Genomic DNA, 17065 nt, shown 5'->3' with positions numbered 1-17065 from the left:
GCTCTCTTTACTGGCAGTGAATCAATGAGCATTTATTTACCAGCGGCCTGCAGTGCCCCCTGGTGGATTTAACAAGTCTAACAGCTGTCGTTTGCACACCAGATAATCTCAGCACATCACTAAAGCTGCAAAGACAGACATTGGTGCGCCCCTATTGTTAGCCATATAAGTTTGATGCTTTTGTCATGAAATTAACTTCAAGCTGACACATTGCATGACGTGCATGAAGAATACGATTCTCACTATCATGATGGAATTGTGCATCATTTTCAAAAACCTCTGGTACAGCACAGCATGTAAGTTGATTAGCAATAATGACTCAAACGCTTTGTTATCTTTGTTCACTGAACTCATGCTGGCTTGCTTTAACGTAGGATCAAATGTTGTATGACTGAAAAGGTGTGCCACTTGAGTCCATGTCTTTGGCCCGGTCTTGTGCTTAGCAGGCTTTATACTGCAGTTGTCATTCACATACCCTTCACCTCTCCAGCAGAGCTCTCTACGGCACTGTTAATAACACTCAAATGAAATCACGGTGTGGCTGAAAAGTACACGAAAGGATAAAAAAAGGTAACAGGCTTTGTTGGGGGCTCGAGCGCAAGAATACAAGTCAATCTTCTAAATGTCTGAAGCTCATCACTCGGAGAGGTCTGTGAGAAATTAGGGGATTAAGTTGAGGGGTTGAAGAACAAACCTTCCATATAACCAACAGCAGCTATGCTTTCAGCAAGAAACACTCCTGCCCTCTTAAGTCAGTAGAACAGCCTGATTACTACACTTCAATAATGTGCCTGTGCATTTTCACTGAGCAGATTTATTGTGACTTGCGGTGTCAAAACAGGAAACAGTAGAATGTATTGATGCTGGTTGCTGCTGCCATCTGGTGGACACATGGGAGTATAGCTTGCATTTTAGCTGATCGGCTGTCTTTTGGATATCAGATTGTTATTTTGTTTATACATGTTGTAGACTGTCTATAGTGTTATATACATTTACATATAGTTATTGTGTTATTCATCAACTCCTTAATGGTATTTGTACTTGTACTTGATGTCTGGTCCAATTTCTGTGTTTTTGTTGGATTATTTAATCTGCAAAATTTCACAATGTGTGCAGACTGGTTGTTGCTTTGCTTTTGGCACTGAGTTAGCATTTATGGACAGTGCATCAAAAGAGAAGAATATTTCTTTAGAGATGATGTAAAAGTCATTCATCCACGTAGAATGACACCGTAGGAACACTTCTGTTCAGTTTCAGCGTTGGTTTTCCATCTATCATAGCAGTCTAAGGCTTACTAACACAACAAATATGTCTGCTTGTCGTCAAGAAACACAACAGCCATGTCACAGTGATTAAATCACTATTATCCACATAATGTTAGAGCGATATTGTGGTTCGGACACACAGTTTGTTTTATTATTAGTCGATCGCTTCTAATATCTTTATGTCTAAGAAGCTCAGATTAGCAAACGACTCAAATCATGGTCATAATATCAACATATATTTTGATACACCTCTAATAGTTTACATTATATGACAACATTTCTCTTGTCAGTACTCATATAGCCAACAGTAGCCTTCTGAGAATCTGCCTATGTACATAGGTTTGTTCGGTTAAGGCTGCATTTTCTAAATTGTCAAACAGCGTGAGCAGCACTGAGATTCGGTTATTACGGTTAGCACCCCGTTGTTCCGCTGTTACTGTTTGTGTAGGTGTTGTTGCTTTTGTTGTTCGCTCAGCCCCGCGTGACTCATTTCACTGTATTTCATACAAGCCAAAACAGAGAGCTTCCTGTCACACATCAGGTGCATGGGCAGGAGATAGAAGGCTGTCTAGAGAATGAAATTACACATGCGCAGCCTGTATGCTGGATATTAGTTTTTAATATTGTACTCGTAGGCTACTGTCGAGGGTTTAGAAAAAAAACATTCGGGCATGGTTTGCGAATTAAAAGCAGAGCTGTAAATAATAAAATCGTTGGTAATTCATACTAAATTATTCCATTTACCTGCTTTAGTTTTGAGGGTGTCATCCTGCCCATGCTGGCTCACTGGGACACTTATAGAATAGAGAGGTCTATTTAATTTTACTGATTAAAAAAATGATTTCTGCTGATCGCTCTTAACTCCAAGCATAAAAATGTATTGTTGTTTCTTTTCTTTCTTTCTTTCTTTTTCAATGGAAAGCATCTTAATCTCTTTTAGTATGGTCGGTGCAGTTGGTCATGGAGGATTTAGTGTGTGGCTAAACTGAGGTCAAACAAGTGATGAGGTCGCATCCGGCTCAGCTGCTGTCGAATTGCCTCTTCCATTCGAAAGTCCAAATTTCACTGAGTGCTTAGCTGAACTGCCAATCTGCCGGTCCTGCTGTCTGAACGCTTTGACACAAATACATCCAGTTTGCACCAATATTATCGCACATTAACAAGCTCATTGATGCATGACAGGCTTCGGGGTGCGAGCATGACACACATTTTGGATGTTATGGAGAATATGCCTTCAGATATTTCACGCAGAAACAAACTGCAGCAGCTGAAAAGATAATAGTTTTTGGTTCTGGGTTTTTATGCTTCGTATGCAGTCACTGGACAGTTTATTAGGTACACCTTACTAGCACTGGGTTCGGTCCTGTTTTGCTTTAGAACTCCCTTAATTCTTTGTGGCATAGGTTGAACAAGCTGTTGGAAAAATGCTTTAGAGATTTTGTTCCATAGTGACATGACAGCATCATGGAATTGCTGCAGATTTGTCAACTGCACATCCACAATCTCCTATACCACCACATAACAAAGGTGCTCTGTTGTTGTTTGAGATGATTTGAGCTTTGTGACATGGCATGTTATCCTGCTGGAAGCAGCCATGAGGATACGGTTACACTATGGTCATAAAGTAATGAATATCATCACCATCAATACTCAGGTGGGCCATGGCATTTAAATAATACTCAGTTGCTACTAAGGGGCCCACAGTATGTGAAGATAATATTCCCCATAAAAACAACTTAGCCGAGGAGTGGAATCTGGTGTGGTCTTCTCCTGTGGGAGCCCATCTGCTTCAGAGTTTGTCCACAGATGCTTTTCTGCATATCTTGGTCTTTTTATTACTTTGAAGCACTCTGCCATGTGATTGGCTAATCATATATTTGCATTGACAAGCAGTTGAACAGGTGTACCTAAAAAAGTGGCTGGTGAGTGTAAGTTGACAATGCATCTTTGCTCATAGAAAAATGTCATATTTTGCATGTTTAGTTTACTGATCTGTGGTTCCAAGTGTTTTTGGCTTTTGGCGCCTTCACTCACGTCTCTTTGCAACACTTCGTGGACTGATATCTGAGTCATGAATTAGTAAGAACAATGAAGTCCTGAAGTAGTAAAATGAGCCCAGATTATTTTTTACAGCTGTTATTCTTTTATGTACCTTTCTAACTGCACCGATGTGCACCAGTGTAACCGAATTTAAATATTTGTGATATGTGTTAAATAAATAAAGAGGTTGAAGAGCCCAGATACATTTCAGATAATTACAGGACCTGAAAAAAACCCTCTTTTTAAAATTTCACTCTTTTCTCAGTTAGTTCTCTTCAGATTACTCTTAATATCACTTGAATATTAAAACGAGTCCTTTAATTGAACTGCCCAGTCTTCTGAAATGCACTAAAAGAATGAATGAATGAACTTCAGTTCATGTATTTTTTCTGTACGGTGATTTTTTTTTTTTTTTTTTTGTATAACTACAATAACAGCTATTACATCAGCTACGATTAATTTAGGGATTATTGTTGAAGCACTAAATCCATAGTAAAACACAACAGTGATTGCCAAAGCTTTTCATTTTTCCCTACACAGCTTTACTGTTCACATGACATCTTGTTTCCTGCTCTAAATGTGAGACTACAATACATTCTGTGCCTTTCCAAGATTAGAGAATGAAATTTGGTTTGTCAGCAGCAGTTGCCGTGTTATTGGGATGAGATGTAGGCTACATTGTGAAGCCAGCTGATGGACAGACTTGCTGTCTGGCCTCTTCCTTTCCCGGATGATTCCTAAAGGAGCTTACACTCTAATATCCTGATGGGAAAAGGGTTTGCTTTAAGCTCGCCACGAGGATACTGTGAAGGTCCGAGGTAAATCAGATCAAAATACTTCTTCGAAAAAAAGACCTGTTTTTGACGCCAGCCCGTCGGGTGCAAATATGAAACATGAAAGCACCTGACTGTTTTTGTGGATTTTTTAATTTTTTTATATTCTGGAGGAGATTTTAAAAAAATTTTTCATGTGAAATATTTGGTAAGGCAGACGAAGAACAGTGAAGACGTGGATGTGAAGTAGATTTCGGACTAAAGCTGAAGACTTTCACCCAATTTCTAGACATGATTCCTACTAAGATGTTAGTGTACAGGGGGCCTGATGGAGGCACACACTCCCAGAAGGTTTCTAGTACAAGAAGACGGAAAAAATCCACCGGGGAGCTCTTCCAGAATGGCTACAGGGTGAGGATGGGCCACGGCCAGGTGATTGATAAAGAGGACCAGGACAGCATTTGCTACAGCTTCGGTGCATGCTTCCATGTAATCTCCTACTGGGGTAAGATCCTCAGGACATGAGAGCGGAGGGGAATCTCTTTCTAAAGCCCTGTGTTGGATGCTGTGGGTCAGCTGGAGCATGTTCAAAATTTGCTCTGTGCTATGCTCTGCATCTGGCAAACACTCGCTTGGCACGGCATAACACAGTTAGTTGTTATAAAAAAGAAAAAAAAAAGATGATTTATTTTTATTTTCTCTAACTGAATGATTGCCTGTAATGTCTTTGATTTGTGTCACTTGGCATTCACACAAATCCACTCCAGCAGGAGAATTTATCATCCCAATTAATGCAGAGGGATACGGATTTAACTTGATTGCTCTCTCTTGGCTGAGGTGGCGTTTAATTTTTTATGCAGCTCAAACACTGTGAATAGTGCAGCTTTTCTTTCTCAAAATGAGTGAGTTCTATGAATCATTTAGATTTCAAGCTCAGATATGAGGCGCCCTTTAGCAGGCTGTTTGCTGCAGTGCGGCGATGAAGCGTAGCGCAAATATTTGACTTTATCAGATGTGATTTTGTGGCAGATCATCTGAGCTTATCGACAGTAACGGCATTAAACACGCGATGACACGGTCGTCATTTAACCTGAATGTGAATACAGCCAAGTGGTGATTATGAGCAGGAGCTCAGGCTGGCGTTTGTTGGTGTTCTGCCGTCCTTGGACTGTTGGCAGCGTGCACCGGCTCCATTTTTTTCTCCCAACAAATAAATACCCTCAAATTTAGGATTTGACGTCACATCTGTTTACTCATTCAATTTGGCGTGGCAGCATCCACCTGTCTTTACTCTAATCCAGGTTTTCATCTCGTCCACGTTCAGTTTTATCCACTGGGAATGACGCACGTATCAGGTAGATGCCGGTGCAGAGCGGGGCTCTTGAGATTAAAACACAGTGTTATGAGTTGATGAAGATCTGGGATGCCGAGCTTGTTTTGTGTTTTTTATTATGCTTTATTTCCCCACAAATATTTCAAATATTTTCTTTTAATATCGTAAGTGCTTAGTACCTGTCGATCTGTTGGACTTTACTTTTTGTCAATATGAATCCAATGAAGCTTGTAAACATGGATGAAAGTATGAAAGGTATGGTTGTTAAATGACGATCAGATATCATTCACGATGCCTGACTTGTTGCTAATCAGTGTTTTATGTTTATTTTCTCACAGGTTTGAGGTTTTTAAGGGCCTTAAGATTGATACAGTTCTCAGAAATTTTACAGTTTTTGAATATACTAAAGACAAGGTAAGTTTATTGATGCTTTTTCTTCTTTTTTGTTCATACAGCTGACAGTTTGTTTTTCATCTGCCTTTTGCTTCACGCGAAGAAAGAATGTAGTTTTATTTTGACAGCAAAATAAACACAAGGTTTCATTTGGCAAACGCTGACATCAAGTTTATTTGTGTGTTGTGCACACTGAACTATATCACCGTACCATATCATGCAGTCGTGAACAAAAGAGATTGCTGCTGTGCCCCTTCTGCTTAGAATTAAAGAGTTTTGCACAGATGTCACGTCAGAAAGAGCTTTGAGTATATCGACATGCTTTAGAATAATCCTCTCACTTGACAGAACAGACAAAGAAGTGGATAGAAGTCAAACAGGGACAGCACTGCAATAACATATACACTGCAATACTTAATAAATCCTGATTATAGTACGCATTAAAGATAACAGACTCTTTTATAATGCATTTGTTTACACTGACATTAGGCTTAACTTTCAGCTGTATATGATGAAAATATCCTGGAGCCTGCTTGGATTTTTTTTTTTTTTTTTTTTTGCAAAGCCATATGTAACAAGAATAGCATGGCTAACCACAACACAAGAAAAAGTACAAGCTATAAATTCAAGTAGGAGCTACAGTTTTAAGAGCTTAAATCTCCCATGTTGCATATTCTAATAGTTCAGGTTGAACCTTAATTCTGATTTCACTCTCAGACTTATAATGTGTTTTAAAGCATAGACTGAATTTTTGTGTGAGCTAGGGCTTCCAGTTTGGCTTCTTATCCCGGTGTAACAGCTACAGTTAATACTTCATCTTCTGTTGTCTGGCTCTTTCTAACATAGCAACTCGATTAAGCTGGTGAACCTGTGTTCAATCTTCATAAGCACATGGCTAACTGCAGCAGGGTTCATTCATTTGGTAAGTTAGGTGAAAATGTGGTGGTGCTGTGTAGCAACTGGATGCCTATTATCAGTAATTATTTACTGCTTCATCAAAGACCTGTGTGTTTCCGTGGTCGTTGTGTAAATTCTGACCTTTGTTCCAGGTGGAAAACTCAGGGGATCCTTGGGAAAACTTCCAAAATTCCCAGGCACTTTCCTACTGGGAATGTGTCTACTTACTCATGGTTACAATGTCCACTGTTGGCTATGGAGACGTGTATGCAAAAACCACCCTGGGCCGCCTGTTTATGGTCTTCTTCATCCTTGGTGGTTTGGTAAAAATCCCTCTCATTACTTATTCCCGCTTAAAATCCTCCATCACATAAATGCTGGGACTTAAGTCGAGACGCCCGCTTCACCCGTTGTTCACATTGAAGTGTATTTGTGGCTCACCACTTCACCACAGTATGTTGCATGTCATGTACTGTATGAGTTGTCCACAGTGTTGCAGCATTGATTTTGGTATAATGCTGAAGTTTTGATTTAAATGACATGTAGAATATTTGAGAATTTTTGCATCTGTTATTAACTGTAAAGGTACTACGGTTTCAGGTGGCTCCACCCTCCTGCCTTCCCTCCCTCTTTCCAACAAACACAGTGAGATAGAGTTGATTCATGACAGCCCAGCTTTATATGGATGTAGCAACATTGCTGTCCTCTTTCAGAATAGTCTGGCAGAAAATATCCCGTCGGGGATTTAACACAGACCCGAATTACCTGATAAAGAAAATAGGCAATGACGATTTAGAGGGCACAGTTAACCGGATTATAAAGTATTATTCAGCGTGGACATACAGTACTTTGATATGATCAAATACCTGGATTTAACTGAGGTAAGATTGAGGTATATTAAAGCGACTTTTCAGTCATCTAAATCTGAAATGTTTTCGTTTTGCTCAATACTATGCAAAAAAAACATAATAAAGGTTAATAATAATCTACCGTTAAACTTAAAAGGCATGCTAGGGGGCTCATGTGACTATATAGCTTCTCTGGTGAAGATTTTTAAAAAAATATATATTTCAGTTTTCATTCACCTGCACAGTGGCCTGTAAAATCACCAGTGTGAAACAGACATTAAGCCAATTGCAGACCTTCAAAGGGTGTAATCAGGCCCACTTTTCCCTTCGATTGCATTTTGTTTTGTGCTACACGTCATTAAGAATGAGAGTGGTTATCTATACTGTTAGTTAAATTAGAGCCAGAAGTCTTAATCGACATTGTGTAGTTTGCCCACTGGAGGGCACTGTGCAGCTTTATTTCTCTATTATTGTAGGGCAATGAAAAGCAGAGGTATAAATGATGAATTGATTTGTAATTAATTTGAAGGGTCAGAACAACAAAATACAAAATATATTTTATGCTGATAGATTTTTCTAAGCTTGAAGGGGAAAGGCTGAGGTGTTTTCTTAAAAACACTGTAAAAAGAAAAACAAATTTTATACTTAGGCTAATTTCTTGGATCTGTTGTAAGCTGGCACGTCTGCCTCCTCCACGCAGGAATATTCAGGTGGTTGGGCAGTGGCGTGCAGCCATAAGTTGTTTGCCATCCATTGAGCTGTGCTACTGAAATCAACCCGACGTGTGTTTGTTGGGCGAAACATGGCACATAAGGTTTTTTCTTAATTTTTCTTTTTCTTCAACATGTCGCTCATCTGCTTTCATTTTTCTCCTTTATTCTTTCAGTATTTGAAAATATTAGCCTTTAAACTGGATTCCATTGTCATACTTTTTCTCTATTGTGAATGTAACTGTGACATAACTTCAGCTTACATTCACATGATTTTCTTCAGTCAATTTGAATAATTACACATTTCTTTTTCTCTTTCACCGTTTTCCTGTTAACACATTAAAAAAAACCTACTCCAGCGCGTAGCGCTCCTCTTTCAGACTTCACAGATTTCTCTAAAGTTAAAATAGAGGACCTGCTCTTCTTTGCTTGTCTTTTTTTTAGTCTCTTCTTCTGTCTCCTATCTTCTCCTTAGGCCATGTTTGCAAGCTACGTCCCTGAAATCATAGAGTTAATAGGAAACCGCAAGAAATATGGTGGTTCCTATAGTGCGGTTAATGGGAGAAAGTAAGTATTCAAGGAGGCTCTACTGCCTCCGCCGCAGTAGAACCTTCTCTGCATGCCCTTTTCTTTTTCTTTTCCATGCATGTAGGCCATGTTTGCTCGCTACGTGCCAGAAATTGCTGCTCTCATCCTTAATCGGAAGAAATATGGAGGGAGTTATAACTCGACCAGAGGCAGAAAGTAAGTCAAACAAATAAATAAAATAGAAAACAAACAGACAGACAGACAAAACAGCAGATTTGTAATGGTGTGGTTTTGTGTGACTCAAGTGGCCCTCTCATAAAGAGGTGACATGATTATGATTTGAATTGTAATGATCTCAATGAGCATTAAAGTCACACTGTGACTGAAGAACTTGGCCATGATAAATGTGTATTTATTTCTGCTGCTTTTAGATGTGTACAAGCTGTCATTGCTGGAGTTTTTTTTTTATTTTGAATAAATGAATGTCTGGTTTTACGCTGGAAAAAAAAATCTCCATTTAAGCAAGTGATTGTCTGTTACGGAGTCCTAAAAGTCATTTTCATAAAATAAGTGACCTGTTTTCAGTAAGTATTTACAGTTATTGTAAAAAGAATGCCCTTTGTCAGTTCTAAGTTTTTAAATACAGGCGATAAAAAAAGGTCCTGAAACTAAGTAAATGTATTACACCATACCAAGTTGCAGAAGCAGTGTGTGAAAAACTCGGTACACTTCTACAGCTTCCATTGGAATTACAAGGTTGCTGATGATCACAAGAACTTCATTAACGGTCAAAAGTGTGAGGCAGAAGTTTTGGCAGTTTGCTGGTCTGGCCCGTTCAGGCGTGGGTAAACACAACGCCAAGAGATCAGCAATGAGAGAGAGAGGAGTTGTTGGTGCCCAACAGTCTGGGGAGGGTTATAAAGCACCTGCTAACAATTTGAAGTCCATTATTCTGCAGTGAGGATGAAGGGGAAACATCCAAGACAGCTGCCAATCTATGAAGGAGGGAACATCCCAGCAAATTCACCCCCAAGTCACACTGTGCGATGCTCAAAATACAAAAAACAAACAGAAGAGCTACTTCTCAGACTCTACAGGCCTTAGTTATCATGGCGAATGTTAAAGTGTGTGATAGTACTATTAGAAAAAGACTTGCATGGCTTCCCTTCTCTCTAAAAAGATTGTGGACGCAAGGCTTGGGTTTGCAAAGTTGCATCTGAACAAACTGCAAGTCTTCTATCGTTTGGACAGAGAGGACCAAAGTGGCCACAATGCACAGCACCACAACTCGCTCCAACTGTCCAGCAAAGGTGGTGGAGGAGTGATGATTTTAGGCATGAACCTGGACACATTGCAGCCTTTGAGTCAGCTATGAACTCCTGTATACCAAAGTTATCTAAAGTCAAATGTAAGGGTATAAATACATAATGGCATGGTGTTATATGTCACTGTGTCATCCCAGGTTGTATTGGCCTAACTTTAAAACATGTTAAGGGCTAAATATTATTTTTGTTATGCCCTGATATGTAATTCTTTAGAATTGACAGAGGGTGTACTTTCTTTTTGCCTTGACTGTATAATAAAAGGACTTTATAATAATAATGATTTGGTAAAGATTTTCCAAATTTTTTTTTTTTTTTTAGAAAATATGACTTTAGGAACTCAAATAACAGCCACAAATATCTTGAAAAGGCAGATATTTTTCAGTGTAATCATATCGATGTACTGTTGTCATGCTTAATAGTGGCATTTGTAGGATTCTCTCACTGTGTTATAAACTGTGATTATCCTGTTGGGAATTGTTTCATTGTAACAAAAATGGGGAGAGGCTGTGCAGACTCCATACCAATGACTCAAAAGGTCACGTAGCTTAGCGATCCCTTTTATGGATTGAAGTGTAAATTGCGTCATCGTGGTTCAATACAGTACAGCAGCAATATAACTTCAAAAAAAAGAAAAAAAAAAGTAGTAATGTAATGTTAATAAGTAGCAGTATCTATGTCAAACTCATCATAAAGTTCTGGTTACCCCACAACTATAGTCAGTTGAGCCATTTTAATAATATTCAAATAATATGTTTATTCAAAGTTTTAATACATACTTATGTATTTAAAGTAAAATGCAATAGTGTGATGGGTTAAGACTCCGTTATGTGTAAAGTTTATCCCCTAATTCTTGTCTGTCTTGTAGAACATCTAAACTCAAGCATCAACATTTTACATAGAAAAATTCTTAAATGCATAAAAACATTCAGATGGCCCCGCCCCTTCCTGAGCCTGGTTCTGCCGGAGGTTTCTTCCTGTTAAAAGGGAGTTTTTCCTTCCCACTGTCGCCAAAGTGCTTGCTCATAGGGGGTCATATGTGTTGTTTTTTTTCCTCTGCATGTATTATTGTAGGGTCTACCTTACAATATAAAGCGCCTTGAGGCGACTGTTGTTGTGATTTGGCGCTATATAAATAAAATTGAATTGAATTGACATTAACTTAATTTTTGCTTTTTAACTTTTAGTTTATGTAAAAGAGGAAAGAATTAATTTTAAATATTATTTTTTATGTTAAGAAGTGAAAGACTGTAATGAAAATGGTTACTACCAGTTTTTGATACCTCAAACAGTGATCTGGACGGCTGTAGCCAATCAGAAGTTCATGTTTTCCATAGCTAGGTTAAATAGTGATTAATAAATCAGCCTCAGCCTCCCTGGGAAAGTCTATGCCAAGGTGCTGGAAAGGAGAGTTCGTCCGTTAGTCGAACCTCGGATACAGGAGGAACAATGCGGTTTTCGTCCTGGTCGCGGAACACTGGACCAGCTCTTTATCCTCTCCAGGATACTTGAGGGTGCATGGGAGTTTGCCCAACCAGTCTACATGTGTTTTGTGGACTTGGAGAAGGCATTCGACCGTGTCCCTCGGGGTGTCCTGTGCGAGGTGTTGCGGGAATATGGGGTGTCTGGCCCATTGCTACGGGCCATTCGATCCCTATATAACCGTTGCAAGAGCTTGGTTCGCATTGCCGGCAATAAGTCGGACTCGTTCCCGGTGGGTGATGGGCTCCGCCAGGGCTGCCCTTTGTCTCCGGTTCTGTTCATAATTTTTATGGACAGGATTTCTAGGCGCAGCCAAGTGGCGGAGGGCTTTCGCTTTGGTGGCCTCAGAATCTCATCTCTGATTTTTGCAGATGATGTGGTTCTGTTGGCTTCATCGGGTGAGGGCCTCCAGCTCGCACTGGAACGGTTCGCAGCCGAGTGTGAAGCAGCGGGAATGAGGATCAGCACCTCCAAATCTGAGGCCATGGTTCTCAGCCGGAAAAGGGTGGAGTGCCCACTCCGGGTCGGGGATGAGTTCCTGCCCCAAGTGGAGGAGTTCAAGTATCTCGGGGTCTTGTTCGCGAGTGATGGGAGAAGGGAACCGGAGATCGACAGACGGATTGGGGCTGCAGCTGCAGTAATGCGGACGCTGCACCGGTCCGTCGTGGTGAAGAGGGAGCTGAGTGTAAAAGCGAAGCTCTCAATTTACCGGTCGATCTACGTCCCTACCCTCACCTATGGCCACGAGCTGTGGGTAGTGACCGAAAGAACGAGATCGCGGATACAAGCGGCAGAAATGAGCGTCCTCCGAAGGGTGGCTGGCCTCTCCCTTAGAGATAGGGTGAGAAGTTCGGCCATCCGGGAGGGGCTCAGAGTAGAGCAGCTGCTGCTCCACATCGAAAGGAGCCAGCTGAGGTGGTTCGGGCATCTGACAAGGATGCCCCCTGGGCGCCTCCTGGGTGAGGTGTTCCAGGCATGTCCCACTGGGAGGAGGCCCCGGGGCAGACCCAGGACACGCTGGAGAGATTATATCTCTCGGCTGGCCTGGGAACGCCTTGGTATTCCCCCGGATAAGCTGGAGGAGGTGGCTGGGGAGAGGGAAGTCTGGGCCTCTTTGCTTAGGCTGCTGCCCCCGCGACCCGGCCCCGGATAAAGCGGATGAAGATGGATGGATGGAAATCACTATTTTCATCTATTTTCTAAGTTATGCTTTACTTTGAGTAATGTTGCTTAACTAGATTGATATGACTAAAGGTTTTACTGGTATTGTTATGCACAGACTCTCCTCCCCAATACAAATAGTTACTTACATTAGAGGTTGCTAGGGAACAGACTAACTAATATGGTTGCAACCCAGTTAAAAGGAACATTAAAAATTTTTTATTTCTGAACAAAACAGTGGGAACAATTTCCTTCTTTCCAGATTTCACAGTTTTGTCATGATTGATCATTTTACTGTGAGAAAATCCTGGTTATTTTTGATGTAATTAGGCTGCTTACTGTTAGTGTGTGTGTGCCAAATGTGTGTTTGTTAATCAAGTGTTTCCATTATTCTCTCTTTTTTTTTTACATTTTGTTCACCCATCCTCTCCTTCATCACTCAAACTCCAATTCATGTCAGACAAACAGTCTTAATAAGATAAAACGAGAAAAACAAATTACATTGGAGATAACTTAACATAATACAGAAAGACCAATATGGATGTCAAGGACACACAGTGAGAAATAATTATGATTTTTAAAAGTTCTATCATTATATAATAACATACAGTAATAATATAATTCGGTTGAAGGACAGCCATTTAGGCATCAATGAGTAATTCTGAGAAAATCATATACTTTAGCTCACCTGCATTTTCAGCACTGAAGAAAATGCTAAAGTCATACATTTTGTCGTGTACCATTGCTTCATGCTTCATAGTGATTTTTGCTAAGATCAGTTTTTGTATGCCTGGAAACACTTTGATTGCCCTGCTCCACTTGTGATGTTTCCATGCTTTGCTATTTCAACAGTCTTGGCCTTAATCTTCAGTCTGACCTACACCCTGAAGGCGAAGTTTAAAAGATATGCTTTGGCAGTTTGGGGAATATTCTTATTAGCTTTCTTGCCTCAAGTTAAAAGGGAACTCTTACATTCATTTCTTGTCCCATGTTTTTTATTATTGGACTTTTTGCATGATTCATAGTTCAAATTCTCATTTATGTGGCATTGGTCATTGGTGCAGCTCCACAGTTGATTTGTTAGCTAAAGTAGACTGTTTTAGCTCTATGTTCACAGCTAGAGCTTTGTGCCCAAGATGACCATATTAAAGATCTCTCAATGACTTCATGCAGAATGAAAAGTAAAAAAAAAAACACTGTGTGAAATATTTGTAATAGTCTGAAAAACTGAGCTTTTGTGTCACATATTACACATACCGGTATGCTGACCTTTGAAACTTTGCCCACCTTTATCATCAGCATCCAACTTTGCAACAATATGACAAATAACTAGGAAAAGCTTAATAAGTCTCCTTTAAATAAATAAAAACATACAGTGCTTTTGTTTTTTTGTCTTAAATATGAAGCTACCCAGGTTGCAAGAAGTATCTGGGCCTATTCTGTGATAGGTCAAGTAGTTTGTGGTGTGCATGAGGCACCCACTGTGTGGCACTCCAGTTTTGCTAATATGATCTGGCCTTGAGTAAGCAGTAGGGCAGCTCATTCCTTTTTCCACTTTGGCCCTGTGTGGATGAGGAAATCCTCATCCAATATAAAGGCCATACACACTTTCAGTCTTATTGCACAGTGGTGTGGAGGGTCCACCACATTAAGTGAAGTTCCAAAACAGCTAGCCTTACATGGCAGTGGGTTATAAAGCCTTCCAGCACTAAGTTTGAATTGATGCAGCTGCACCACGTTTCTTAAGCTGTAGCACCTGTTTGTGCTACAGAGAGGAAATGCCAAAAACAAAACACATTTCCTGATGGTTACTTCAGAAGGACTGCCTCAAGAATAAAGTAAACAAAATAGTTTTCATAAACAAACTAAAAAAATAAAATACATGAAAAAGGATAAATTTATACTTAATAACAATAAATGTAAATGTTCTTACATAGCCAGAAAACCAAGTTATACTTCTGAATTCATAGCCTGCACTTCTGCATCAGTTTTTATTGTTGCGCTATTGCTTATAATACCAACAAATATGAAAAGAATGAAGACAAGTGAGAGCAACTCGGAAAATGCGTTACTGTCTGAGTGCAGTGGAGATGGAGCCGATGTGCTTTCCAGCAAGTGATACATGGAGGGCGTGGTGCAGTCCATCAGTCCATCTGACAGCAGTATAAATCAGTGCAGTTCCTGTTTCCAAAGGAGAAAGTTTCGGGCACCCCGAGGCTCACCGCTGTGTTTCTGTTCTCCTCCTAATTAAGAGAGGTCGGATTTGAACGGAGCCAAGTACCCCGTGCTTTATTGAAAACCCTGAGCTCTTGTCCTTGCCCACAAAATTCTACATTTGAGCTTGTTTTTTGTTATTTTTTATTAAAACAGAGAATGCTATTGTGTACCACTAACTAATAATACTACGTATTGAATTAAAGAACACAAAATCAAGGCGTCAATTACCAGAATTAAAAACAAATGATGTTATTGCAGCTCAAAAATACACGCAAGTACACAATGCCTTCTGAAAAAAACAAACGAACAAAAAACTACAGCCAGTATGAATTTGTTTAATTAATTAATACATTTTTTTAAGCAGTTTGAGAGGTGCTGATTTCTTCAACTCAAACTAGAGCCAGGGCTGCTGGTTTCCCCAGCTAAGGAGAAGGCAAGCAAATTGTATGATGGCATATTTCTTTTGATATGAAAGTAAATAAGCGTATTCTCCAAAATGCCAAACTACTCCTTCAACACCTTTTTAGCCATAAGATCTAGCCTAAAGACAGGGAGATTCTGCTAGATGCCTCAGAGTTTAAAGTCGTGGTTTCTGGTAGCATGCTTTTGGTACGATTTGAAAGAAACCAGACTTGGTTTGGGAAGTTTTCTTAAACCAAGTATATGCTTCTTGTGCTTTTTTCATTTTTAATTTAAAATCGCAGTTTATAAATTGAGAAGAAAAAGTATCACATCATGCTTATTTTGCATTTATTACAATTTTTTAAAAATATTTTTCTTATTATTGTGGTGATTTTAAAAGCTCGGTAAAATTGTCGGCATCATTGCTTTTTTTGTTTCTTACGGGAAAGTATGTGTTTTTCTTTGAGTTACTTATTGTTACTCTAGATTATTAGAAAATAAGTGATACTGATGCGTATTTTGTACTTTAAGAACCACTGCAGTATTTCCAGCTGTGACTGTTATTGCAAATCGGTGCAAAAGACAAAATAATTTACACAGAATAATTTAATTAATAAAGATATTTTAAGCACAGATGGAAAAAAAATCTGAACTGGGTTCTTTATATAAAGGGTTTATGATATGTAGGGATCGACATAGACTGTGCGCTCATTTCATAATCTTCCTCTAAGTAAACTGATCCTTTATAATCTGATACATTTCATCCCTCCTCTATCGTAGTTTTTATCACAGATTCTAAATCACTGACCTAAATGTCCGTTACAGGCCCCTCGTCTCACATTTACCTTTTGATTTCAGCTCAAAGATGAAGATGGAAAAGATGAAAGATGTGTGCTTTTGTTCTGAGTTTCCTCATGGTTCTGCACTTCCTTTCTCTAGGCACATCGTGGTTTGTGGTCACATAACACTTGAAAGTGTATCCAACTTTCTAAAAGACTTCCTACACAAGGACAGGGATGATGTCAATGTAGAAATTGTTTTTCTCCATAAGTAAGTACAAAACTTTGTGCAAATGTCATTGTTTAAGAGGAAAAAACTAAACTTTAGGAGATTAGAGAGTTCTCTGATTTAAGAGTGTTTGTTTTTTGTCTCTCAGTATTTCCCCTAATCTTGAGCTGGAAGCCTTGTTCAAGCGCCACTTCACCCAGGTAGAGTTTTACCAAGGATCTGTCCTAAATCCACACGACCTGGCCAGAGTCAAGGTACCTGACTGTCAATACTTCTTCCTCTGTAATACCGTTGGTTATCGTCTGACTGAATACTTGATGTGATTGTTCATTTTTGTCTTTGCAATTTGCAATTTTGTTTTAGATTGAATCAGCTGACGCCTGCTTGATCTTAGCCAACAAATACTGCGCTGACCCCGATGCCGAGGATGCATCCAACATCATGAGGTACTGCATAACCAAATTTATGTTTATAATTTATGATTTATGTTTTCCTGCTTGCATTGTTTATTCAATTTGTTTTATGAACAATCACATTCAGCTGGATTCTGAGAGAAAAAGACATTTTTGGAGTGGATTGAGTCGTAGTTTTGGATGTGGAAACTGCACTTAATTTTATGGGTTTAAGGGATTATCAAGTGGATAATATATGAGAGTACAACATATTTTAAAAGTGATGGGAACAGT

General features: G+C 39.4%; 1 protein-coding gene across 12 annotated transcripts in view; it reads left to right on the top strand.

Moving 5' to 3' along the window:
- LOC147323476 (calcium-activated potassium channel subunit alpha-1a) overlaps positions 1 to 17065 on the top strand; it is a 102013-nt gene that overhangs the window by 50673 nt on the left and 34275 nt on the right. For 8 of the 12 annotated variants that reach the window (XM_086303837.1, XM_086303839.1, XM_086303836.1 and 5 more), the window contains 7 exons: positions 5750 to 5825; positions 6651 to 6726; positions 6854 to 7024; positions 8735 to 8826; positions 16311 to 16421; positions 16528 to 16633; positions 16743 to 16825. In XM_086303837.1, the coding sequence (XP_086159963.1) occupies positions 5750 to 5825; positions 6651 to 6726; positions 6854 to 7024; positions 8735 to 8826; positions 16311 to 16421; positions 16528 to 16633; positions 16743 to 16825 (715 nt within the window). Of the gene's footprint in view, positions 1 to 9; positions 5667 to 5749; positions 5826 to 6650; positions 6727 to 6853; positions 7025 to 8734; positions 8827 to 8911; positions 9004 to 16310; positions 16422 to 16527; positions 16634 to 16742; positions 16826 to 17065 lie in introns of those variants that run through there. The other 4 variants (XM_086303838.1, XM_086303846.1, XM_086303847.1 and 1 more) reach the window with 3 other exon arrangements.

Source organism: Aulonocara sp. 'chitande type north' Nkhata Bay, linkage group LG8 (genome assembly GCF_057382095.1).
Source record: "Aulonocara sp. 'chitande type north' Nkhata Bay isolate Kocher_YH1m ecotype deep benthic linkage group LG8, A_spYH_male_GT1.1, whole genome shotgun sequence".
NCBI classification, from domain to species: domain Eukaryota; kingdom Metazoa; phylum Chordata; class Actinopteri; order Cichliformes; family Cichlidae; genus Aulonocara; species Aulonocara sp. 'chitande type north' Nkhata Bay.
Note: the sequence above shows the minus strand (reverse complement) of the source record. Positions and strands in the feature narration are given on the sequence as shown.